The sequence below is a fragment of the Ips typographus genome, linkage group LG6, assembly GCF_016097725.1.
Source record: "Ips typographus isolate SLU linkage group LG6, UJ_Ityp_2.0, whole genome shotgun sequence".
NCBI lineage: Eukaryota > Metazoa > Arthropoda > Insecta > Coleoptera > Curculionidae > Ips > Ips typographus.
The window spans coordinates 8417538-8443758 of NC_138427.1; the positions used below are offsets into that span (position 1 = coordinate 8417538).

At 33.8% G+C, this 26221-nt stretch overlaps 2 protein-coding genes across 2 annotated transcripts; one reads left to right on the forward strand and one right to left on the reverse strand.

The window, feature by feature from the left end:
- The first annotated feature begins 83 nt into the window (after positions 1 to 83).
- LOC145731175 (uncharacterized) lies at positions 84 to 6349 on the forward strand. Its single transcript, XM_081982826.1, has 11 exons — positions 84 to 281; positions 340 to 629; positions 680 to 878; positions 929 to 1149; positions 1270 to 1320; positions 1689 to 1977; positions 3450 to 3562; positions 3620 to 3751; positions 3891 to 4110; positions 4161 to 4329; positions 4891 to 6349. Exons 2-11 carry the CDS (start codon positions 377 to 379, stop codon positions 6046 to 6048), a joined length of 2805 nt encoding a protein of 934 aa, XP_081838952.1. The 5' UTR covers positions 84 to 281; positions 340 to 376; the 3' UTR covers positions 6049 to 6349.
- Positions 6350 to 7290: 941 nt separating this feature from the next.
- LOC145731177 (uncharacterized) lies at positions 7291 to 20093 on the reverse strand. The gene is made up of 7 exons (XM_081982829.1): positions 19851 to 20093; positions 11057 to 11322; positions 10737 to 10978; positions 10531 to 10676; positions 8598 to 8718; positions 8414 to 8541; positions 7291 to 8361 (listed from the first exon to the last, which is right to left on the reverse strand). Exons 1-7 carry the CDS (start codon positions 19967 to 19969, stop codon positions 7335 to 7337), a joined length of 2049 nt encoding a protein of 682 aa, XP_081838955.1. The 5' UTR covers positions 19970 to 20093; the 3' UTR covers positions 7291 to 7334.
- Positions 20094 to 26221: the final 6128 nt, after the last annotated feature.

Consider the following 26221-nt stretch of genomic DNA (forward strand, 5'->3'; position numbering starts at 1 on the left):
CAGTTTGACAGTTTTTACTGTTTTCAGTTTGTGATAGAATTTTTTGGTTATTTATATTTTTAATTTATAGTTTTTTAAATAATTAAATGCCAATTAATTTGCAAATATTCTCATAAAATTACATTGAACACTGAAAGATTTGCAGAACACAGTTAACAAAATTTGCATGAATAATCTGTTACACCACTTTGGGGACAGGCAAAAGTACTTCAAATTCTTAATTTACTAGTTTCAATTTGAGGGCATATTCGGATCCAAAAATGGGTTAATTGTGTGATAAGGTACCTTGTAGTACAATTTTTAATATAAATTGCTGTTGTAAGTGAAAGTCTGTGTTAGGTTTCCTACAGCAGGATTTCTTACTAAAGCAAGGAAAATGTCTAAGCAATATGTCTATACAGAAGCGGGCTTTGTCCATGTTCTTCCAGAAGGAACAGTAATATGGAATGAGGCAGAGGATCAAAATACTTCACAATACTTTGATGCTAACAACACCATAATAAATGAATGCACAATTAATGAAAGTTACAACACAGCCATTGGTTCTGACAATGAAACACAATACCTTTCAATTCTTGAAAGTGATGCTGCAGAGCTAACTTTGGAAGATTTGAGTAACCTGACTATTGGTAAGGTTTTAGTAGTTAAACAATATGAAATGTGTAAAGTTCACCCTTAGATGGGGAAGATGTTTCAAGTATATTACTGTTGAATAACAACAGCCCACCTGATGTTATAGAGGAAAAAACTACTGAAGAACCTAAAAATGACAATCCTGACATGGTGGTCTTCACTATGGAAGGATCTGATGATTTATATGGCATTCAACTAATGCAAGATGAGTCAGGACAAATGCAAAAGTATCAGTTCAAGTTTAGGTTTGTAGCTACATTTCATAGAGAGGGTGTAATTGATCAGATAAATTTAGGCAAACAGCTGAAGGACAGTTGGAACCAATCCCTGAAAGTGTAACCCTTTTACCAAATGATGATGAAAGTGAACCATTGCCTGTTGTGGAACAGGAAGTGGTAAAAAATCAGGATAATGTTAGAGAAGAGTCATTTCTTGCTATGACTGAGACTATGCAAGAGGAGAGTACAGAAGACATTATTAAATGTCACACAACTCCACAACAAATTCTAGTCAAAAGTAAGAAAGATATTTCTGATTTTTTTAAACTAGATACTCAATAATGTGTTTCCTATTATTATTCATAATTTTTAAGTAGATTTGTATGGGATGTAATTTTTTAAACTTTTTTTTTTCTAGAAGTGGTGTCCTCTAATCAACAAAGTTTTGAAGATGCAGATCATACTTCAGGTATGTTTTTAATAATTTTTGCTGCTTGGTTTAATATTTGACTATTGATATAACCATCATTTTTTTATCCATTATTATATTAATATAATTTCCATTATTGGTCTATTCTTCTAAAATAGAAGTAATTCAAATAAAGTCTGATGGGATCAAAAATATGGTTGACACACTGTACAACTTTCTGTTTACATTATTTATGCAACCCAACATACAAAACTGGATTGATATCCTTTTGGACAGCATGTTTATTAATGGTTTAGGCAGAAACCAGTCACCATATTATTATTCAATTTGCACTCAAAAATTGAACTATTTTATTGCATTTAAAATACTTGTAATTAAAATCTTTACAAAGAATATGGATTTTACAGTGGCTGCCACAATTAGCTATGAAATACCCAGTTTAGCTCATATAAAAAAGGAGCATTATCTAGAAACTATAGAAGAGTGTGATGAAATAGATCATAGCTGTGACATGGACATTGGTCCTGTAGAAATTAGAAATGACCAACTTGATCAAATTAATGAAAACAATTTGAGTTCAAATGAAATTGTAGAACATAATTCAGATATTAATGAGGGTCAAATTTTTCAACACTTTATGGCACCCAGCTATCAAGTTGAAGTGGAGTATGAGACTGAAGTAGAAGCTACAGAATGGTAAGATTTCTTGTTTGCTTAAAGTGGGTTGTTTTATTTTTCTAAAGTTATAAATTTTATCGTATCATTGAAGATTAAAACGATTTTTTATGAAATCTTTATTAATAATTATCAACATCATAAATGTACTAATTCCTTCATAAAACCTTAGTTACTAATAATACGTTAGTTACGAAGGACAACAGGTTTGATAACAGAATAATATTAGGACTTATCATGAATATTCAAAACATGGTTTTGACAGTTTTCAAACTTAACAAATATTCCACTGCCTTTGGAGTCCATGATCATATTTATGTCTTCTGAAGGCTGATTAATGGCCGAATATGCATTCCTCTCCATTTCATGCGGTTTCCTAGGGCTTAATCCACTGCCGGAGACATCGCCGATTTGAATTTTGCGAGCAATGGAAACTTTCTTGGACACACTTTCTTCTAGATACCCTCTAGCAACCTTCGTTGATTTCCATCCACCAAGTTCTTGTAAATCCAATATAGCCCCTCCAGCATTAACAAGAAAATTTGCCAAAGATCTTCTAACGCAGTGATCAGTATACAAATTAGGATTTTCAAGTGAAAGATACTCAGCTATTTTTTGAGGTAGTTTAGCGAAGAAATATGTTCCTTTTCTATATGATAGAAACCATCTTCTGTGAGTAACATGGGCTGGTCTTAAAATTGCATACTTTTTAAATAGAAGCACAGGATTGACTTTACCCTCAGATACTATCGCGAACGTCCCTTTCTTGTGGGTTTTGGAGTCGGGAATTGTAACAATCAGCTTGTCCTCTAAAACGTCAACATCTTCCGTGGTCACCTTGGTTAGTTCATTGGTTCGGCAGGCTCCTCCAATTCCAATTAGAAATGCCACTTTTAACATCAAAAATTGTCTGGAGCAGCACGTACAAATTCGTTGATTTGTATACCTTTCCGACGTTTAAATCCGACGTTTTTCTTCTTGATAAAAGGTATTCCGTATTTGTCGATTTCCACTCTTTCCTTCAATTCTAAGGTCGCTCGTAATATGGTATATTTTGGCCATAAGGACGAAGCAGAATATTCTGCAGCGAATTTTGCAAAATATGCTAGCAACACCGTTTCTTCTGCACCTTGAACTTGTACTTGGTTTCGCCACACACAAAACTGTTCATATTCTTTCTCATACTGGACTTTCGATTTTTCCGGAAGCAAGTTGAACCTTATAGTGTTGGCTGCAGCCAATATATTATCAGGAATATCTAAATTTTGCATGATTTTAATGCAAACAACAAAAATTAAATGACATACAATTTTGTTTTCGCATCGCCATTGCCAATGATACGATAAAGCTTTGAATGTAACTCGATTATTAACGATTTAACACCGTCTCGGACATTGCAATGTCCACGACTATTATAAATCGCATAATAATCCCGTTACATTAATAGCTATAATACCAAAACTATTTTTATATTGTTTGAACCAATTTTGTAGTTTATCCAACCTTAAGAATAAATTAACTGAAGGACAGCTTAACCAATCTCGACATAACACAAAAATATCAGACTTTAAGTCTGTAACTGAAACTTTACTTCATGAGCATCAAGGTAACTGCTTGGATCTGTAAAACTTACAGTTAATTTTACTAACATTTTTTATTGTAGATGCTTTGTCGGTAAAGCCACGATTCGATGATCAAGTCATCCTCAAAGAGCCAAAAACCAAACGACAATCTATCTCAAATCCAAAATACTACGTCGTATATCCTGAGAAGGAAAATCTTATGGCTGTAGCTCGTAAGTTTTCTTAGGATTAACGTCCACCAAAATTGGTTTTGCTTAACTATAATACAGAGAAATAACTAGCGTTTATTTTCTAAATAGACTACTTAATACGAGACTGTTATATTAAAACTTAATGATTTACTTTAAATAGAATCTAATGCAATCAAGACCCATCAATCAGTCAATAAAATTGTAAAGAGTATGAAGCCAAACTCACGGAGTGTACTACGCAGTTCGGTGGCTAAAAATCAGGAAAAACAAATAGTTGCACAGGTTAAGAGCGCAGTATCGGACTGCGACATTTATTTGAAGAGATTTTCAAAAAATAAGGACGCTTTGCTGGCAAAACGTTTTCACAATTTTTTAAACAGGTACTTAACAATTTTTTGCTTGGTTGAGGTTCTCCAAATATTATCATTAGGACTACTATACCACAAGCACCAGTTAGGCAAAAGAGGCAGCCACGAAAGCAGGAAATTAAACCGATAGTAGAGAGGAGCAGTGAAGAAATTATCGTACAGGAAGTGCTGGTTTCTTCTAACGGTTTTGTGGAAAGTTTTGATAGAGACTGTGACGTCAAACCATTGAGGGTGAGCTTAAAAAATTTACTAATAAATACTTTAATAGTCAACTTCAAAATGAGAAAAAACTGTTTATAGAAGACATAAAGCATGATATTTCACTTCACTAATTGAGTACAAATAGCAACAGCAACCAGCAATACACATTTCTAAATGAAGGAGACCATCTTTTTTCTCGAAATCTTAAATAGATGGCGCTCGAGTATGATCTGTTGTCTTTCTCAGTATTGTAAATGTAAACAGAGATAGCGTCTGTGTAGCGGTAGCGATGGACCGACTCGGAATACTTCGTTAATTTTATGTCATTCTTGTCAGACGTCTGTGTTTTGAATGTCAAAATTTGATTTGAAATTTTTTTCCGTTGTTGGAATGTTGGCTTTGTTGTTTATGGAGGCCTTTAATATGTTAAAATTTTAAAGTTTGTGATATTTGAGTTTTTTAAACGTGCAATTATAGTATAAAATTGACATTACTAAATGATTTAGGTAAGATTTAATTCCCCTTTCATCTCACCATACACACCCAGAGTGTAATTAGACCTAACTCCTAACAAGGCTTTTTTTTCTGTAGGTGACTGCTATTGTAGAACTATCCGATAGTGACGACGAAAAAACATCAAAATCTTTTAAAATCAGAGTGAAGCAAAAAAGAAAGTTTGACCAAAGTGTTATTGAAATTCACTCTGATGAAGAATCAGTTTCCAATCCAAATCAGACAAAAGGCACAAGCCATCTGAACTCAAAAAAATTAGACCACCCTCCTCCTAGAGCTAAACGGAAGAAGGTTCAAAGTAAAGTAAAACCTACCAGTGAATTTGTGCTCAAGAAAGAGGTTATTTGTCCATACTGTCCAAAAACTTTTCCTAGTCAGAACAGCCTTAATACTCACATAATCCACCATAACCTGGAAAATAGCTTAAAAAATAAAACCAAAATGAGTCTCAACACTCGCCAATCAATGTTTGCCAAACCTGAGTACAAACACAAGTGTGAGGAGTGCCAAGCCACTTTCAGGAACAAGATTTTATTGGAAAAACACCAGTGCACAAGCAAACAAAACTCACTGACTTGTTCAGTTTGTCTTAAACAATTTAGGGATATGACCTTGTTGAACATCCACAAAAAAAGTCATGCTAAAGCAAACTTGATGAAAAATACCACTTTGATTAAAGTTTCACCCAGGAAGTCAGTCTTAAAGGTGCCTTCCAGTCCAAAAAATTCACTGATCGGAGGTTTCAAGTGCAGTGAATGTCCCAAAGTGTGTGACTCTGAAAGTAAACTGTCAGCACATGTAAAGATTCACAAAAAATTTGTGTGTACATTTTGCTCTGGAACTTTTGCTTCCAAGGTGATGTTAGACAGTCACATGAGAAGCAACTGTGTGAAGAACAAGCGAATATCCTACACTGTAAAAAAATCATTTGTACACACTCCTACCAAGAGGTTGTCTATTGCCTCAGAAGGGGACTTGAATCAATCAACTCTAGGAGTGAAGATGAATTGTGATAAATGCTCAATGAAGTTTGGCACTTTCCGCAGCTTGTACACGCACAAGGTTCAAAAACACGGCATGAGCACCCCAGACAAAACTCTTTTGAATAAGCCTAAAGGGGGTGTGTGTGATGCTAGGTCTGCTCATGGTGGTGTTCCTGCCAATCCTCGATTGCAACAGGCCTTTGCAGTGATGAGGAAAAAACTTGCTGAAGCTGGAAATTTAACCATAAAATGACCATAACTAGTTTTGTAGTTTTATTTGTATATTTAATGTATTACTGGTTTCATTTACTCAAAGATATATTTGAATTAATAAAAGCAATGATGTTTGGTTTTGCATTAAAAAAGTTTATATAATTTTAATTTATAGAGTAGTTGTTTACTTAAAGATTTTTTTAAATCATTTTTTTAAGGCACTGCCTTGAATATCCTAAAATGCAGCTTCCAAACTGATAATAAATGCTGTTGAAAATCTTATTACAGTACCTGTATTTATTTTAATAATGTAAGACACTAAAAATATAAGTTGAATATTGCTTTTTTCTAATTTTGGCATATAAAGTGACACTTTTCAAAACTGATTAGAGTGACAAAACGTTTTACTTTATGTAACTAGTTACATAAAGTATCACTTTATGTAACTAGTTATGAAAAGTTCATTTCATCACTCCCTGTTTTTATGCATTTCCGTAGAAACATATGGGCGACATCCATCATAACATGTCGTTGTCACTGTTTATACAAGGTGTAATGAAAGTGAATATTTGTGTTAAATCACTTTAAAAGATGGTTTTTACCGCTTTTTGGTCAAAATTAGAAAAAATTATGTATGCAACACGTTTCGAAAATGTCTTATTGTGTAACTCATTCAAATTGTAGGACCTCGCTGCGCTCGCCCTACAAACATTCATTCGTTACACAAAATCGAACTTTTCGTAACTGGTTACATAAATAGCTATTTATTTTTTTTACAACATCCTTTACACGTTTTTCAGGTCACCATTTGATAAATAGATTGTTTTACAGTTGATTAAGAAAATATACACCAACTAAAATTTTACAATATGACATATAAAATTGTACGAAAAGCTTATATTTGGTTAATATTAGAAGACAGCTGGTTTTTTAATAGAACAACCATTTTTTAAACATTTGGCTTGTTTTTGTTGGCCTCCATGTTAATTTAGGGTACTGTACAGATGCCCTTTAATACATTTGCAGCATGTAACAGAAGCTTTACATTGCTTATCAACAGTATTGAGTGTGCTACCTACTTTATTTACCAAGTAATGAAGTTACAGGAAGATTTACCAAAAGTGTTCTCGTTTGTACGCACAGTTTTAATAAAAAGACTGCTCTCTAAATTCTAATAAAAGTAAAATCGGCTCGAAAAGGCCCAAGGCTCAATTCAATTAAGGCATTTTGAAGATACAGGGTTTTAAAAATTTGTCTTATAAAACCAAAAAAAATACCACTGTTCATCTCATCATTTATCAAATAATCACTGGTTCTACAAAGACATTACTCATCTTTAGCATCCTCCTTACTCTCAGATACAAGTTCTACGTTGAGACAACAATGTTTCGAGAAATCTCTAAGTCCAGAAATTTGCAAAACCTCTTTCTGTTCCTCGTCACAAATAACAATCAGCATACAAGTGGACCTGGAGCTGATCACGTAAACTTTTCTTCTATCATCCGCGTCTTCATTGTCAAATTGCTCTTGGTCGATCGCCATTACAACCACTTTAAACTCCAAACCTTTCACCCTCAAAGCCCACGCTAATAAGAATTCGTTAGGCCGTCGATGTATCAGAAAATCCTCTACGTCACCTACGCCCACCGGTTTAAAGCCGTTTTTCACAAATTTCTGGCAAATCTGCGAGTTAATTACTTGGGTGGTGAGCTTTTCGTTCTGCAAGAATGGAATCACGCAAATATCGCAAGGTTTCACGCCTCGGGTAGTGCAAAGGTCTACGACTACCTCGGAAACGGATTGGGCTACGTTGGATTTCCTTGGTACCCATATGATCGGAGGTTCTTTCTCTGATTTAGGAAATCGGAGGTGTTCAGGAGGTATGGGTTGTTCTGTGACTGCGCTGAAGAAGCTGCTGATAGATTTCGTTGATCTGATCAGTTTATTGAGGATCACGTTTGGAGTTTTTAAGATTTGTGGTGAGTGCTTTGGTAGGAAAATTAAAGTCTGGTTTGTGTCCACTAGAAACCACAACTCTCCCCAGTGGATTTTTTCTTCACCATGCTGTTGGATCAGAGTGCTGATTGAATTCTGTTGAAAAGTGTCTAAAGTAGCCAATTTGCACTTTTCTTTGTTGCAATTGCCGTCGTGGTATGCCTTGTACAGTTTGTAGAAGGTGTTCTGGACAATTTCTTTGTGGAAACTCAATATGGTCGCTTCGGCTTCATCCATAAAAACGTGCTTGTACTTTTTGGTGTTTTTTCGAAGAAACTCATCAGACGAAACGTACAAACGGGCAGTGTCTACATAATCGGATATACCTAAGGCCCTCAGTTTCAACTCTACGTCACACCTACAATATTTTCCTTTTAGTACTTAATTAACAGAGTGCGTTAGGTACTTACCGGATTCCAGGCCAGTAGCAAATGTATAAAGCTCTGTTGTCTGAATTTAATAAACCTTTTTCATGGAGCAGTTGTAGCTTTTTTACCACCAACATTGTTTTTCCAGTTCCTGCTATACCATGTACCACCTAAACTTATTATTATTTATAGTTTATACAGGTTTTTAAAGTAAAAAATAGATTACCAAAGCGCCTCCATTTTGACATTGTGTGTTGTCCAGGACGTTTAACTGTTCTTGAGTCAATAGTGCTATCAGGTCATTGTCGATTTCATCCATAAATACTCCGCAACTTAGTACTATGTACCTTAAAGTCAAAAGTTATCATCAATGTTAGTTCAAACCTTAAGAGTAAAATTACATCAAAACAATACAGTCAGAAAAACGGACATAATAATCATTAGTGGTTTTTTTGTTAAGGAACAATAAATTTGGTTTAGAGAGAAATTTTATTTAAAAAGTAATATAAAGTATAAATATTATTAATACATCAATGTTACCGCTAGCACATCTAGAAATCGTGTCAAATTCCGATTTCCAACCAACATTTTTGCTGAAAAGTCAGATTGATCCGTTATCGATATATTTGGAAAACTTAATACCAAGATGAAATTACTTGATTTGATATGATAATAAGTTAAATTCACAACAAAAAGCCCTTTCTCATTATGTTTTCCGGTCAGCAAGGATTAAACAATGATGTATTATTTCTAACAAACAAATAGAGCAAGAGAAAACTTAAAAAAGTATAGTAGTAGTAGTTTAGTAGAAAATTAGTCGGTTAGGTTGAGACTCTAGAGAGAGTTAGAGTTTCGGTTTCTATGAGACTCACTTTTTGTGGTTTTAAGTTGGTTATATTCCCTTAATTTCAAAGTTTAGACTTAGATGTGAATTTTTTAAACCCATGGTAATACAAATATACTGGATGTCACAAAAACAGTGAAAAAGAGAGATAATACGTCCAAAAATATAAATGATTAACTAGTTATTAAATAATTAACAATTTCAACATTGTGTGATGTTTAATTTACTTTCTATTCTTTTAAAAAACGTTCGGAAAAAATGTCAACTCAGTCGTTATTGGTCAGAAATTATAATTTGAAAAACGGTGGGTTTTGTATCTAAAGCACCAATTTCCCAGTTAAAGGCAAAAAAACATTGTCAACCCAACATTTTTGCCACTGGTTTATGTAAAATCAATCGACTTACACTAAAAAACTGCGTTTTCCGGTAATCTTGCAAAAATTTGCTCTACAACAAACGATTCCGGAGATATTTACACAATTTTTTAACTTTGATATGCTGTGTCTTGAAAAAGGGGCATTTAGAAGGGTATGTTTACAGGATTTTTTTCTCTAATATTTTGGGGTGTATTTTCTCTCCTTACAGTTTGTGATACCAATTCAGGGACACCCTGTATAATATAATGAATGCAATAAGTCAAATCACACTCAACTTATTTTGACACTATTTCTCCGAAATGTGGTTTAATTATGATATTTGTCTCAATATAGTATAAGTATGTTTTTTGTGTGTATTTTGTCGTTAAAAAACTGATTAAAAGAAAAAACCTGCCATCAGTGTTATATCACGGTACAGTTAAGTGTATTCCAGTCAATAATCGTTCATACATGATAGATAAAAATATTACAGCAAAGTTTTTGTACTAAGTTAGACAAAAAAAGGATAACAGGAAAACCTGACATCGGACTCTACCTCTGTCATTCTCACGTCCACTAAACAATAAATAAGCCTTTTTTCCAATACTGTAAAAGGCGAGTTGCATTTTCTAGGGGTACCCAAGTCTCATCTAAACTTTTATAGTCATCTTAAACTGTCCGATAATTAATGCGGTGCTGTATTTGTCCGATCTCCTAGAGTTTGTTATTTTTTTTTCTTTCTTCCTCGAAGCTCTTAAACGTCGTTAACGATTGTCGTACCTAATAGTAATTTATTTTTACCGTGCACTTAGGGGAATTGTAAAACGCCGGAATGCTATGCTGCTGCCTTTCCCGGGGAACATTAAAGTGCCATCTCGGCAAGAGCTATTTGCTTTTGTGTTGTGTTTGTTTTTTTTTATCCGGTACCGTTCGGTTCTTGTAATTCATCTATGACTTACCTGGTTAGTAAGTGGGCGAATGTCTTCGCCGTACAGCTCCCTTGGGACATCACCACCTGCAGGAACCACTGGTTGAACGTTACTTGTTCTGCTAGGACATTCTCGAACACGTGCAAGTTCTTGTCTTCAACCCAACGCAAAATGGTCTGAAAGGTCCTTTTAAGGAATTAAATGACCAGCAAACGTTTTAGAAATTACAGTCACACCTGCTGCTTGGGGTCTTTGGTGTATTGGCCTAGGAAGGGCCACATGATGTAGGACTGGATTTCGTTGCTCACGTTGTAACCAAAACTGTTGTGCAACATTTCCAGGTGGTCCCTAATCTGGTGTTGGGCAGATCTTTTGTTGTTTTTGATGATTTTTGAATCAGCAGTCATTTCCAGATTGGTTTTTATGGTTGCTCTGTCGTTAGTCGACTTGACTTCCATCAAAAGAACGAACTGTTGTTCTGCAACAATTTAAATTTTGGTGTGGGTGGATGTTAAGTTTTACAATTTTCTGGCTTAAAGTTGATCTTACTACTTACCTTGAAATTTGACAAACACAACAAAGTCGTGTTCCCTGATCATAAGTTTTCCTAGTCTTTGGTTCCGATTGGAGAAACCTCCGTAAGAAGCCCCATGAAAGAAGGTGATCCAGAGGTTTGGTTCGTTTAACGTTGCCAAACCTTGAAGCCTCTGGAAAACGATTTCCTCAGCTTGGCATCCCTGCACCTCACCTTTTTTGCAAAACGTCTTCGGGATATGATAGATTGCGGTTTGCGTCTGATTCGGAAATTCGCTGTCCAGGTACCTGCGTGAATCGATTGAAGAATTAATGAAATTGATTTATCGTTTTTACGCCTCGGCACGCCGCTGTCAGGCAGTTTATTAAAACTTAGAAAAAGCGAAGACCGCATATTATTTTCGTCGCTCTCCTCGGATTTACATAAATATGCACTCCCATACTAAGTAATTAAATGCAAAAATGGCGCAAAAAGTTCTGCATACTGGTAGTCAGGCCCGTATTCGATCGTTTGAGGATCAACGTTTATTTCACAGTTTTTTATAAAAATTATCCTTTGAAAAACGTTTTGCTGAATTTAGTGCACTACCTTTGGAAGGAATTGCATTGAAAATTTGCAATTATCCCACGGAATCAGCATAAGTAAATTAACATATGAAACGACGTTCTTTACAGAATTATTGTACTCGAGTACAATATCATCAATGACATCTTACTTAATTTGTTTCACTATTGCCTGAAGGTAAAAAGAAAATCGTGAAATGCTGTTCTGTAATACTGTGGACAACTAAGCTGGAAAAAACTATTCCAAGGTTGGCCAGTTTTGTCTGTTTAGTAATTTTTGATAGAATTATCAGTTTATAACAGTTATTCTGTCTTTGCCATTAAACTCCTTTCAACAGTTTCAAATATCGACATTTTTAAACTAACTTAGAGTCAGAACATAAATACATATTCAGTATGCATCTGTATTACAAGCATTTTTTTGTCAATTTAACTTGAGTATGTAACAAGTGGTACTTTTAAATTTACCTTTATTATCTCTAGCAGGTGTTTGTAATGAGTACCTTTAAATAAATAATGTTTTTTATGGACTGCAGTCTTAAGAACGTAGAAAATAAAATTCCAAGCTATCTAAAATATTATATAAAAACGAAGAAACAATGTCACGAGGTCCAAAATTATCAAGTTTTTTTTTTGGAAAATGAAATAGTTGAGATTTTTGACGTTTAGTTTTCACCCAGTAGTATTAACAGATTTTTCTTTTCAAAGTTCTTAACGATACAAATTAGGTAGATTATGCAAATGCATGACGATATTGTATACAGGGTGTTCAAAAAAAATGTTTTTAACATTAGAGTCTAGATTTCAAATAGGGCATCCTTGAAAAGTATATTCCATGTCTAACCGTTCTAGTCAAAAAATTAAAAATATCTATTTTTATAGCGTTGTAAAACGCACTTTATTAGCGTTAGGTTAAGCACACGGAGTCTAATCATTTGCTTGTGAAATTAACCAATTTACAACACAAAGATGAAGCTATTAAAGCTGAAAACGTATAGTGTATTAAAGTAATGAAACATTAACTTTCATACAGTAATACAAATTGAATTCAAAGTGATTTCTAATGTTTTGTACGATTTTGTATTCCTGTACGATTCTATGACGCAAGGTTCTTAATGGGGTAGGTTAGATTAGGTGTCGCTTAATATATATGTGTCATAGAAAATACCTAGAATTTCAAGGAAAACCCTAAAAAATATTGACCTTGATGTAATACATTTATTTGGATTACCCTGAATAATAGGTTATTATAAGAAAAAGTGAGTGAAGGGACAATATCAGGATCATTGTCAACCTTTACTTTAACCAAAAGGCAACAGTGCGAGTACAAAGTAATGCAGATATGTGTCCACTCGCCACTATACTTATCTACTTTGAAGAAATCTTCACAAAAGCTCGTGTATGCGATTTAGAAGGTATCACAGTAAATAGCAAGAAAATTGATAACTCGCGCTATGCAGACGATACTGTCCTTCTTGCTGGAATTATGGGTGACCTACAAGAACTGCTGAACAGGGTCATCACTGCCAGTCAACATTTTGGATTAACAAATTAACACAAAAAAGACCAAATACATGATTATAACAAAGAACAATTAGAGATAATTTATCTTTGTTTGAACACTTGTTATAATACATTTTTAACTCTCCTTTACCCTCTCGAAAAAAAAGTTTTTATAATAATTACTACGCAAAATTTATTCCAAACTATACTTGTTATAGGCCATTTTAAAAGAAAAAAAAATGTCTAATAAGGTAAAAATAAAATATGACTCGTATTCAAAAAAATAGAAGTTTAGTTCACAACTCAAAAAATTGTGAGTCTATAAAAGTAATATTAACATAATCGTAATTTACGTAAAAAGGTGTCTTATAATGTAAAAACTCTCATAATAACATTTTGATTTTTAAATTTCTTAATGGATCAGGCAGTTTCCATATAAAAACAAGCAAATTAGACCATCCCAAGGACCCCTCAGTACTATGGCGTAGAAACTTGGATTCTTTAACAGAACAGACGAAAAAAAATAGAGGCATTTGAGGTGTAGACCTACAGAATGCTCAGAATATCGTGAGTGGAACACACAACCAATGTGCTTTCCATAATGAATAAAGAGTTGGAGGTGACCTATCAGTCAGGAAAATCAGGAAAATGACCTATCTGGGACACATAATGAAAACATGAGACACTCCACTTGATAATCCAAGGGAAGAATGTGGACAAAAGGTTGATTGGAAAAAGAAGAATATCTTGGCTGCGGAATTTCTTTCCCTTAGTCAGAACTGCCATAATATTAACAAACCTCCGATAATGAAGAAGCTATATGAAGAAGAAAAATAAGAAAAAGTGTCAGACCACGCGAGCAGGATTTCAAGGGGGTCGTTTTTGAGGGGCCACCCTGTATGGATATGGGATGCATCACCAGCCACTTCTTTAGGGTGACTAGAAAATGTATATAAACTTACTAATTGCGTCCAGAGCTTTCAAAATATTTAGAGAGTAAGTACAAGTGCAGTGCACTCTTTTGGTACCAACTAGAGTAATATTTTTGAGAAGAACTGTTCAATCACGCAGCAATGTCTTCACAAAGATTGATTGTTTAGTGAAACATAGAGAAATGTTAATCTTCTGTGGTCAAAGCTCCATAACATACAGCTTCTAGACAGCCAAACCATGTCACTTGAAGTATGAAGTCATCAACTCATTTGAACGTTAGAGTTTAGTTATGAATGTTAGAATGAAACAAGTAAGTGTTTTTAAAGAGAAATGCAGTAAAAGCTATTGTTTGACTTGAAAGGCTAGTACTAACCAGTAAAAAAAGTGTGTAAAAGTTTTGCAGATCACACCACTTTTAGAAACTGATTAGAGGGTTTGCGGTTAAGATTATTCTAAAATGGATCGTATTTAAGTAATATTTTCTGATCCTATCGTTAACTGGTAGAGTGTTTTTTGATCAGATTCTTTAAAGTAAATTTTATTCAATGATAGGAATCAAACTCCGGTCCTGAACAACCTGCGTACATCCGTTGCACATCAGACGCAACTATCGACTTAAGCCGTTTTTTAAGCGGCACTTCACCAGACAAATTCCATCTCTTCGCGGTTTTCCTTTCTGTTGGGTTTTCGTTGCGTCTCCACGGATCGGTTTGCGCTGTTGCTAACTGCCCCGGGGCTTTCTTGAAGTCGAGATGGTACTCCTTTAATGCCCGCGGCCATTCTCTTAACCAGCTCAACATCTAGCTGAAACGCAAAGTTGCCGCTTCTAATAGAATTCCATTATGAATTTACTTTCTTCAACAAGAACAATGGTGGATGGTGGATGGTTCATAAATGATCTCTTTACTCCACCACTGAATTTTCCACGGGGTGTTTAAAATTCTTCATTTAAAGCCTTATATAGACTTGGTTGTGGTGGCGTCGTAAACGATATCAAAAAGGCAACCACTGTTGGAGCTGGTTTTCTTAACTGGATGTTTGCTTTTTATTCATTTTTGCGGCTCTTAATAAGACTTGGTGGGTAATTAATTACCGGCGCGAAGAGAACTGGTCGCGTTGTCAACTTGTCAGACCTCGAGATCCACCGCTTTGAATTAGTTAACTGGCGATTTAATAGTTTTTTTTTCAATCATTACCCAGCTACTTCTGTCTGGTTTTAATTCGCTGCCCTTAACAAAGCACCACGTTCAGCATCTTACAAATCGAGCCACTAAATAGTGACCTTTAATTTCCTGCCTGCAATTTGTAATGCATCAAGATGTAAAAAAAACGCGACCTTACAAAGTTAAGAGTAGGTCTAGCCTTGATGATGGTGGGCTCAGGTAATAAAATATAATGTTGCGTTTTTGCCATTTACAGAAGAGAGACTGTCCGTCGCACGCAATTATTCAAAAAAAATATTATTCCCCGCATATAAAGGAAACAAAAAAACTAGCCACTCTTTGGGTACTGGTTTCTAAATAAACTGGTTCTAAACGGTTGCCCGTCTTGTGAAGTGAAACGTAAACAGTAGCGTAGCCAAGAGCCCTTTTGTTGGATTAGACCAACTTTTTATAGGTTTTCATTTGAGTCGTTAAAAAAATTCCACCAGACAGAAAAAATGTTCTTCTATCATCCCAGTTTTTATCTAAAGAGATGTTTATTTGTATGAACTATTACAACTTGAAAACTATACATTTAGCCAGAACCACTGTGGTACCTTCTTAAGAAAGCTATAAGGACCTCAAAACCACGAGAAGTTAGTAGATTTTTAAAGTTAAATTTCTAGAAATAACACCTGTTTACCAACTGTCTTTGGTAGCGGCGCATTCAGAAAACTGTCAGTAAATCGACAAAAACTTGAATGGTGTGTAAAGGTTTAGCAAGAAGACCTGGATAATCCAAGCATTCTGAGATGAATGTTTACCGTCATAATTAGATCCAGAATTGAAAATGGGACGTACAATAAAACTAGAAGAGGTACGGCAAGAAACGCCATAAAATGGTATGAGACAGGAAGGATCATGAGCAGGAGTATTTGCTCTAAGAACTAAATACTTTAGTTTAATGAAAAAATAGTCCCTAGCAAGCAGAATATTGCAATTCTGATAGTCAAACTCTCATCAATAGACATGGAAACCGCAGTTTTTTTGAGCTGGCATCACATTAGCAAAACAAGTGTGACGACAACAGACGATTTATTCTCATCTCAGGATACACAACATACACAACAAAAGAACCAATCTCTTTGGTGGCAGCATCATCAATGAAAGGTTTTTTCTCTAAAGCGAACTAAGGCCATTAGAGAAGATTGAGACAGAGAAATTGCACTTGGGAGAAGAACTGTAATGTGACCCTCCTAAATCTTCAATCTACACTCTGCATCTATAACAAAACATTCAACATTCCCTTCCTTTTATTCGGAATTACAAATTTCTCAACTTTAAATGATTTCACTTTGGAGCTTTTAAAATGTTGATAGGTGTGTTTGAGAAGTTACCAATGACAAGAATATGTAGGTATATTGACAGTTTTTAAATATAGAGGTTATACTACATTTATCTCTTCTACTGTGAGTCACTGACTGACTTAATTACAAAAAATTATTTTAGAGAAATATCGATTTCTTAAAATACCTTTAATTTGCAAAGTAAAAAATATTTAGCTTCTAAAGCTGGTCACAAACAAGTGGAAAAAATCAAAACCCGAATATTTTTGTGTCAATAATTTTTTAATTTGTCTACCAATTTTAAAATCTTCTAGAAATATATGTAATCCAAATTTTGCGCTAAGATAAACAGTTAAAAATGGTGAGGTTTTGTTTTTTGTTTATCAATCCCAATCCTCTGACCGGTTTCGCCGTATTACGGCTCATCAGAGAGGCTATAGGGCTTGATAACCAAAGAACAAAACCTTCGTTCCAGTATAGTCAACTGGATGCCAGAAATGATAGTTGTGTGCAACATCTGGTGACATCTGTACTCAACTCTATGAGTTAGAAAGTACAGATGGCGTTCCAAAATCTAGGAACAGCACCATTAATGCCGCATCATTCGGTAAACACCGATCTGATTGGTTGAAAATGGTGAGGTTTTGTTTTTTGTTTATCAATCCCAATCCTCTGACCGGTTTCGCCGTATTACGGCTCATCAGAGAGGCTATAGGGCTTGATAACCAAAGAACAAAACCTTCGTTCCAGTATAGTCAACTGGATGCCAGAAATGATAGTTGTGTGCAACATCTGGTGACATCTGTACTCAACTCTATGAGTTAGAAAGTACAGATGGCGTTCCAAAATCTAGGAACAGCACCATTAATGCCGCATCATTCGGTAAACACCGATCTGATTGGTTGAAAATGGTGAGGTTTTGTTTTTTAAAAACAAAACAAAACCTCACCATTTTCAACCAATCAGATCGGTGTTTACCGAATGATGCGGCATTAATGGTGCTGTTCCTAGATTTTGGAACGCCATCTGTACTTTCTAACTCATAGAGTTGAGTACAGATGTCACCAGATGTTGCACACAACTATCATTTCTGGCATCCAGTTGACTATACTGGAACGAAGGTTTTGTTCTTTGGTTATCAAGCCCTATAGCCTCTCTGATGAGCCGTAATACGGCGAAACCGGTCAGAGGATTGGGATTGATAAACAAAAAACAAAACCTCACCATTTTCAACCAATCAGATCGGTGTTTACCGAATGATGCGGCATTAATGGTGCTGTTCCTAGATTTTGGAACGCCATCTGTACTTTCTAACTCATAGAGTTGAGTACAGATGTCACCAGATGTTGCACACAACTATCATAAACAGTTAACTCACTCAATCACTCTTATAATTACATTTTATTACAACTTAAAGAATTATAACCAAATTCTAAAGCTTAAAGATCGAATATTAAACGTAGAAGAAAGACATTATGGAGTTTATAAACAGGTTTTAGACTGTCGATTATATGTCCTAATGCCCTAGGGTAAGTACTTTAACAACAATTAAAACGTTTTAATTAGAAACGTTAAAGAGAGGAAACATTTCTAAGCCCACTCAGGCTATAAATTATCCAAGTGTTTATGCATAAAGAAGATGACCAAGACTACAGCAAAATGAAGGTAAGTGATAGGTAAACTACATTAAAACCATGATTTACCAAAATGCTAATCGAAAGAAGGAAAATATTATGGGTAGTTGTTAAGACTAGAAGAAAAAATGACTTTAATTGAAAAGGAATTCTTATTGATGATTCAAAAAGCAAAAGAAGAAATTAATATCCCACCTTATATAGGATGAACCAGTATCCAAATTTTCAAATAATTGCTCTTATTAGTCAGTTTTGGTACTGATACTTTTTCATTTTAAAGCAATGAGATGAGTGATATAATATTGTAGTAGATTAATTATTTTGCTTTCAAAACATAATAACTGTGTTTCCGAAAAAAATAAGTATAATTCTAATACATCCCCCCTCTATCACAGACTTCATTGAGGATTTCTTTTTCCAGCTGATATAAGCAGTTCCTGTTTGCTTCGGGCTATCTGTGAAAATCTGGATACTTTTATTTAGCTGAAACCTTCTAATCTAGTTACTGCTGTTATTTCTTCCTGAAACACTACTGTTTAGGTTTATACTCAATAGCAATGTTACTTGAAGTACTTTACCTCCACCTTTTCTGATAACTAATGTAACATAACAACGCTTAACCTGAAATTAATATTGTTTTTATAAACGACAATTTTGCTTGCTGTTTGCTATAGATTTAGGGTATTTGCGATACTAGTGAAATAACAACATAACTAATCTAGGCGTTGCCAATGTTGAATTTCAGGAAAACCACTTGAAAAAACTTAAAGTCACCTATACCAAGCAATTGATGCACTATCATTAGACTTATCTACATAAATACTGAACTATAATTTTTGTTTGCTATTTACTGTCCACGCAGAATTATCGTAGATTTAGTTATAAATTTAAAAAAGTTTATAACATCCAAATTATCAATTTTGAAACTAAAAATAACGATTCCTTTGCTTTTCTAAAAGCAAATGACACAAAAGGGGAATAACAGTATTTTATTGTTGACAGTAAACAGAACGCAAACACACGCGTACTCATTTTGATAACAATAATTCTAATCTTATTTTGATTGCAACTCACTGATACACGTGAAACATGTTTATATAAAACATTGAAGATCGTTGTTTTAATTTTAGTGTATTCTGTGATTTAGTTTTTATTTTCTTACTAAGTAATCAATCAAAAATGTTCGATCAGAGTACAGATAAGGACAAAACAGTGTTGATAAACCATTAATTTCTTACTTTCTATCATAGTAGACAATTTTGCATTCTCTTAACTAACTTGTTTCTAACTTTCTTGCGTTCTTCTAACTAACATGCAATCTATTCTTCACTCCGTATATTCTAACATACTCTGTCTTTAATTTACTAAACATAGGCTTTTTGTATACCTTTTCTTGTTTACTTTTAGGTAGTTTGCCTTACTTTACGTCAAAGTTAGAATAAAAACAGTTACACAATCAAAACCATAAAAGAACCTTGTAAACACCAAAGACACAGTACTCGTGGGTATTGAAAGCTTACATAACAAAAGTTTCTTAAGCTTATGTTAATGTTTTTTTACGGAACATTTACATTTCAAAAACGGTATATAAACAAACATTTAATATCGATACTCAAACAAAATAGCTTGTTTAAGCGATTTTCATGACTTAATCAGTAATCATTTGTATTGAAAATATTTATATAAATACTGACCTGAACAACATATCCTTGATATATGGAAGTTCTTCTTGAATTGATGGTGGTAAGTAAAGTTTAAGGGTTTCGAAATTAAATTTTCTGTTTTCTTCTCCTGGGTATACGTCTTCCTCCATTTTTCTGCACTTGTGATATAAATTCGAGTTTACCGAACTGATTCTAGGAACGTTTATTTAGGTGACTCGTTAACAACGACGTCGATAAAAAACTGTCGAGGTGGGTTCGATTTGGTAAATGAACGAGATAATATTGATATTTGCAGTAAAGATAAAGATTTTTTTATTTTGTACTGATTAATTAATATGTTTTTGTATTAAAATAACTGTCCGTCAACAATGTTTCTGTAAAACGTGCAAATGCTACGTAATTACACTTAAGTTCTCACTTAAAGATAATGCAATTTCGTTTTATGTTATCTGGTTTGCAAAATGTAAATGTAACACCATTTTTTCGGTCAAAATAAGTTTCTTTAAATACTTTTTAGTAAATATTCGCTAAACTTGCACTAAAACTTTCTGTTTAACACTTCACAGCAGGTAAAACAATGTAATGACTAACAATTACTACAACAATGTTTTATAGACTGAAAAGTCCCTCGAAACCACATTTTACCATTAAATTGCAACCACACCTACCATAAACTGAAGATGTCGAATGCTTTGTAATAGATAGGTATAATACTCCTAATTGCTTTAAATCCAGTAGCATCAAAGGGTTTATCTAAACATTATACATTTTTTTTATTTTAGCGCTTACGAACAAAATCAGCTCTAATAAATAATGGCTTATCCATTAAGCCGTGTCTCTTGTAACTAATTCTGATAGAGATTTTTATTTAGGTATGAGGATTACTGTTAAATTCAATGAAGCTAATATATATCACTAAAAATTGAACGTAATTTTATAATTATATATATTTTTTTAATTACTACAAAAAAGTTATGTAACTGGATAAAGCAAGAGTCTGGAATAATGCAAATATCTCGAAAACTACTGATTTTATTTTTCTCAAAGTTTTCATATTGTTATAGTAAATAAAAGCACATGACATGAAGGTGAGACGAGGTTTGCAAGTATACAGGGTCAGTCACAAAGTATACCAACTTTCTTAATTCAAACCTAATACCCTGTATATTATTTGAGGGAATGATGTAAAAAAATTCCAATAAGAGAGTTCCTATGTACCTATTTGACTATTTAAATTTTCAAAATTCATGTTTTTTGAAATATTTACCCACCTACAACAATGGTAGGAGTAACAATATTAACTATAACGTCATTATGATGTAAAATTGTTATCAATTTTTCCTGTCCTAAAATTAATCAAATTTTTGTACTACATTAAATGGTGTTTTTGACTCAGAAAAAATGTTGTAAAAGTAGTAATTCATAAATTGGTCTTTATGAGTACTCTTAAAATCTGAAGTAATATACAGGGTGTTAGGTTTGAAATAAGAAAGTTGATATACTTTGTGCTGACCCTGAGTACCTGTGAACATCATTTCAAATTATTAATATTTTCACTGTCAAGAGCAACCTTGTTAATTATGATGATCAAGGCCCAAGGGTATAGTCTTTCTGTCCTTTTCAACCCTTACTACATACACGAAAGATCATTTCTTTCTATAAATGAAAGACTGAGGCTCAATGAACTTTATTCAAAAAGCTACTAAGAGAGATGGCTCGTAACAATGAACTCTTTAGGGTGTAAATACATTAAATAATATATTTTGCATTACCATCTAGAAATCTTAGGCGTGACAACATACAAAATAAAGAAATTAAACAATACAAGTACTAAAAACCGCCACATCTATTCCAACAGACTGAGTCTTCCATCTTTGTCGAGAGTATTGATTCTTCTTCTTCTTCTTCTTCTTCTTACCATCTTCTCTCACCAATTTTTTTTATATTTGTACACTAAATATTGACAATTAAACAGTGACTACACCCCATAGTGACTGTAAAGAGAAACTAGTTTCTGTTCACCAGAGTATCTGTTATAAATTATACACTTTGATGCTTTCATTAATATTATAATAAGTAAATTAAAATGCGCATATTAATAAGAAGACGTGGTGAGATGTTAATGATTTTCAGTGTTTGAACCTTAATACACGTTTCCGAGACTATGAAACTAAAACTTTTTTAAATCCTACTTATTTTGTTCGGCTTGGGATTATTTTCAATGTAACAATTTTAACAATTTTAAGACCGTATACATTAGAATCTTACTTAGTGTACATATGTATTGCGTATAATTAATAAACTTCAAAATGATTATCAAATCTACCTACCGAATCTCTACATACTACAGATATTTTTGTATTGCTATAATAAACAACTTATTTAACTGCCTTTTGTAATTTCTTATGTATATTCTTTTACCACCAATAATGTTTATTAAATGTTTTTTAATTAATACAAATAGTAGATACTATAATGTTTCTTTGCTCGTTCCAGATGAACATGCGCGAGGTTGAGGAACTCCTCAACCGCTGGCTGTTTAAAATTACGCCAACGGTGGTGGAGTTACCACTCCTCACTGAATGCCTCTTTATCCTTGATTGAATAAGTTAACTCTGGTACTTGGATAGCCCAATGTGTGGAGCTTCTTTTATATACGGTCAACAGTTCGAAAACTGTCCGATACGACTGCCAAGGTTGCCGCTTGCGTCAGGTGGCATAAGCCGACTATCCTATTAACTAGTCGTGTACCACTACAAGGTACGACCCTTAGGTACTAATTAGGCATCGGCGGTTAAACGTAAAAATTACCTCCCAGCCTAGCGCAGACGAATGTTTGCCTTTACGTCCCCTGCCCGGTTCCGAGAACAGCAAGTCAAACATTGTGTACTTACCTTCTGGTGGTACCTAGTCGGTTGCACGGTTGAAGACCGGCCGACCAGTTACCAGACCTTCACTCGACGTTTGTGTGTTGTAGTCTAGAATACAAATTTATAAAATATTAAGGTTGAGGTCCATTATGGCGGCTTCACGGTAAAGTCTGGCGGGTTCCAATAGTCACTTAACCTTCTACTGGACTTGCTGTTGACATTCGCCAATATCTAAAACTGGATACAAAACAGTCAAATTAACCAATAAAATTAACCACGACTCCACCCTTAACTCGAATAGTACCTATATACCAGTTATGAACGGAATAATTAATAAATTACACAAAGAGTTTAAAAATACGAAAACCTGTTCTGTTCCTTCATAGAGTCGTTGACCACTTAAAGGACAATGAAGATTACGAGCTGTTAGGGAACTCGCCGGTACCATTTCACGCACCGCGCTCGGAACCAATTCGATTTATTAAGCTGCGTAGCCTTTTTTTTGAAACTGGAGCGTCAACTTTTTTAAAAGTCAACTTCTCGAACACTTGGATAGTTGAAAGAGATGTAGTTAGTTGCATTGTGTTCGGAACCTTGGGAATACTGTCAATGATCTATTGACGTCACGAGTGAATTGATTTTCACTTTAGTAAGTGATTTAAGTTAATACCTTAGTTTAGTTAGTTTTTATGGTTTATTTCTATACCAATAAATATCGCTTGGTAGGTGGAAGTAGCTTACCAAACGTAATTAACGAAAATTAGCAATGTTTAATTTCTTTGACTACACAGTACAGGGTGTTTATGGAGATGTGTAGGTATGATCATTGTGAAAATTTGGGTGTTTAAATAATTAGTAACGTTTTATCATTGCCAAGTTGCCGCTTGTATTAAAAAGTAACAGCAACCTTGTTATTTTAAGTAGAACATCCTGTAAATTCTTATAATTTCAAAATCACGTTTTGTTTTTAATGAGATTTTGCTACAATTAATGTTTTTTAATACAAACTCTTACAAGAAAAAATTGGTTCTAGATTATACACAGTGGCTGAAAATCACTGATCACCGCCAGTCATAAAAACATTGTAAGTTGTTTTTTTATTGAATATGAAAGGCTGTTAAAATTACATTAAAATGATATATCACGTTCAAATTGAAATACAATACCTTGTCCACTTTAACAATTATTGCTCAAAATGACACTCATTGCGTTCAAGGTATTTGAAAATGCGATTACCAATACTAGTAATCCTGGCTCAATTTTTATGTAATCAATCTCTTCAAAATCCTGAATTACTCGATGACGTCTTAGAACAGACACTTTCACCTCTAAATACATTTATTTTTAGGATAATTTCTGTAGAGATGACAAAACTAAACAATAGTCTGATTTCCCTTTTTCTACAGACTTAAAGTTTCCATTAAATGAAAATCTAATGGGGTTAGTTGGTTGACGTTTTCAAAACATTTGTGAAATATCTTTTTGGTGTACGAAGTTTGTCTATGTCACTTATTATTATTATTATTGCAACAGATGTAGAAAGTGTGAAAATATCCATACAAACTAAACGGTAAGGAGAGATATTTATTGAAAAGTAGCACGTTTGGCAAAGATAAGGCAAAACTTTTACATATGCTGGCAAAACCACTGTATTACTCACTGATTAAGTTTTGCTTCAATTTGGTTGAGATAATTGGTTTTTCCATGGTTTTTTCATTTTACCGGTGTTTTTTATGGACAGTTTTCAGCAACAAACACAAACAACAAAGCACATCGTGTTACCGAATATCACTTTCCCTGACAGAAATATTTTAGAAATCCTATCCATCCTATGTAAACTTAAAAATTAGAATGTTTGTCATTGCTTCACCCTATTGAGTATTTTGCTTCAGCATGAGCTATACCATTCGGTTATAATTTGAATATTTTGTTAAAATGCACGAAAAAAATATCCGTGAAGAAGAAGACTGAAACAAGCATTTGGTTATACTTGAAAATGTTCGTCATTTGTACAATTGTCATCATGGTTTAATAATTATTTGTAATTACATAAAAAACTACATGCCTTATAGTAAGTAGTCGTACAATTTAGATTATTTATGCATTTAACAGTTATTTATGAGGAAATAAACTATTTGATGAGCTCAACTTACTCATTTGTATAATCTAACGACTGGAAAGGAGCTGTGTAACCCTGATATTGAGGACAAGCCCCCGTTTTAAGCGTAAACGGAAACAACAAAAATAAATTAGTATCTACCATTTACAGATATTAATTCAATGTTGTTATATAATCAATTGAACCATAATGTAATAGATTGATCTATTTTATAAGCGTGGCCCTCGCGAAATGAAAGTCAAGACCGACACGGAATAAGTTATTTCATTCAGTAGGCTGATTCGATTTATTGATTTATAAAGCCGCAAAATTAAGAGATACGTTTATGTTTATTAAAAGGTGTTGTTAACTGTCGATAAATTAATATATAAGCCAGTTTATTTGTCATTGAATCTATCGGGAGTGTATCGTGTTGTACAATATAAATAATATTAATAGATACTCTAAGTAACACGAGTTATTCATGTTAGATGCATGTAGGTACAAATCATATTTATTGTTTCCTCAGTTTTGAACAACCAGTAGTGTTATAAGTTCGTTAAAGCGGATTTACATCACATATCAACCAGGACTGATTGAAAGTAACAGTTTTAATGACAATTATCCGCATAACTGTAACAGTCAGTGGAATGGATGACCTTTATTTTTATAATGGTATAATGCAATTTGTGGGGAACTCGGCGATCATCATTAGCATTAGTAAACAATGCAACAAAGTAAAAGTTAAATATCCCTAAGCTTATATAAGGTGTTTACAGGGTCTAAAACGGGTATCGAACTATTGTTAGGAACTGTCACCAGTACCATTTTTGCTGTGGCAACAAAATGTGGGTACGTTCTTCAAACTCGTAATGTATGAGATTCAAACAAAAGGTGTACAGTACTTATGTCTTTTGTAACATTGTAACGTTTTAATACCGACCTTGCCTGTTGCAATAACGGCAGTAAAAATATTGTTCGAAAGATCGCCGTTGACGGTAATCGACATATGGGATTGGTGCATTAACTTAATTAGTTAATTGTTTACTGCAATAAGTCATCCAACGGACTTTGAACAATATAGAGATTTTTTCTGGTTGATGATAAATTAATACTTCAATCTGGGTTACAGTATTTTATTCTTTAACAGACACATGACGTAATTATGTTGTTAAACATGCTACAAGTAATAAAGGTTATATTAATTTTTAGGTAATAAATTACTATTGTTATTAATAAAATATTGTTGTAAGGGATTTTTGGTTATTCGGGATTATAATGTTTGTTAATTTCATGCTACTGCGTATATTACAAAAGAATATTTGTTTTGACACTAGGAAGAACCTATCAGGGTTTTACTGTCCAAATTAAGTTTTTTCCATTATAACAAACTTTGCAAACCATTGTAATTCGCCCCTAATGGTAAGTCCACA

Bases quoted from the DNA above. Each gene is read 5' to 3' on its own strand.
- LOC145731177 (XM_081982829.1), bottom strand. From the start codon at position 19,969: ATGGAGGAAGACGTATACCCAGGAGAAGAAAACAGAAAATTTAATTTC. The intron at 11,323-19,850 runs GTCAGTATTTAT...CGATTCACGCAG, and splicing joins ATCAAGGATATGTTGTTCAG to GTACCTGGACAGCGAATTTC. The intron at 8,719-10,530 runs GTAAGTCATAGA...TTTGACTTTAAG, and splicing joins TTCGCCCACTTACTAACCAG to GTACATAGTACTAAGTTGCG.
- LOC145731175 (XM_081982826.1), top strand. From the start codon at position 377: ATGTCTAAGCAATATGTCTATACAGAAGCGGGCTTTGTCCATGTTCTT. The intron at 3,752-3,890 runs GTAAGTTTTCTT...TACTTTAAATAG, and splicing joins AAATCTTATGGCTGTAGCTC to AATCTAATGCAATCAAGACC. The intron at 4,111-4,160 runs GTACTTAACAAT...TATTATCATTAG, and splicing joins TTTCACAATTTTTTAAACAG to GACTACTATACCACAAGCAC.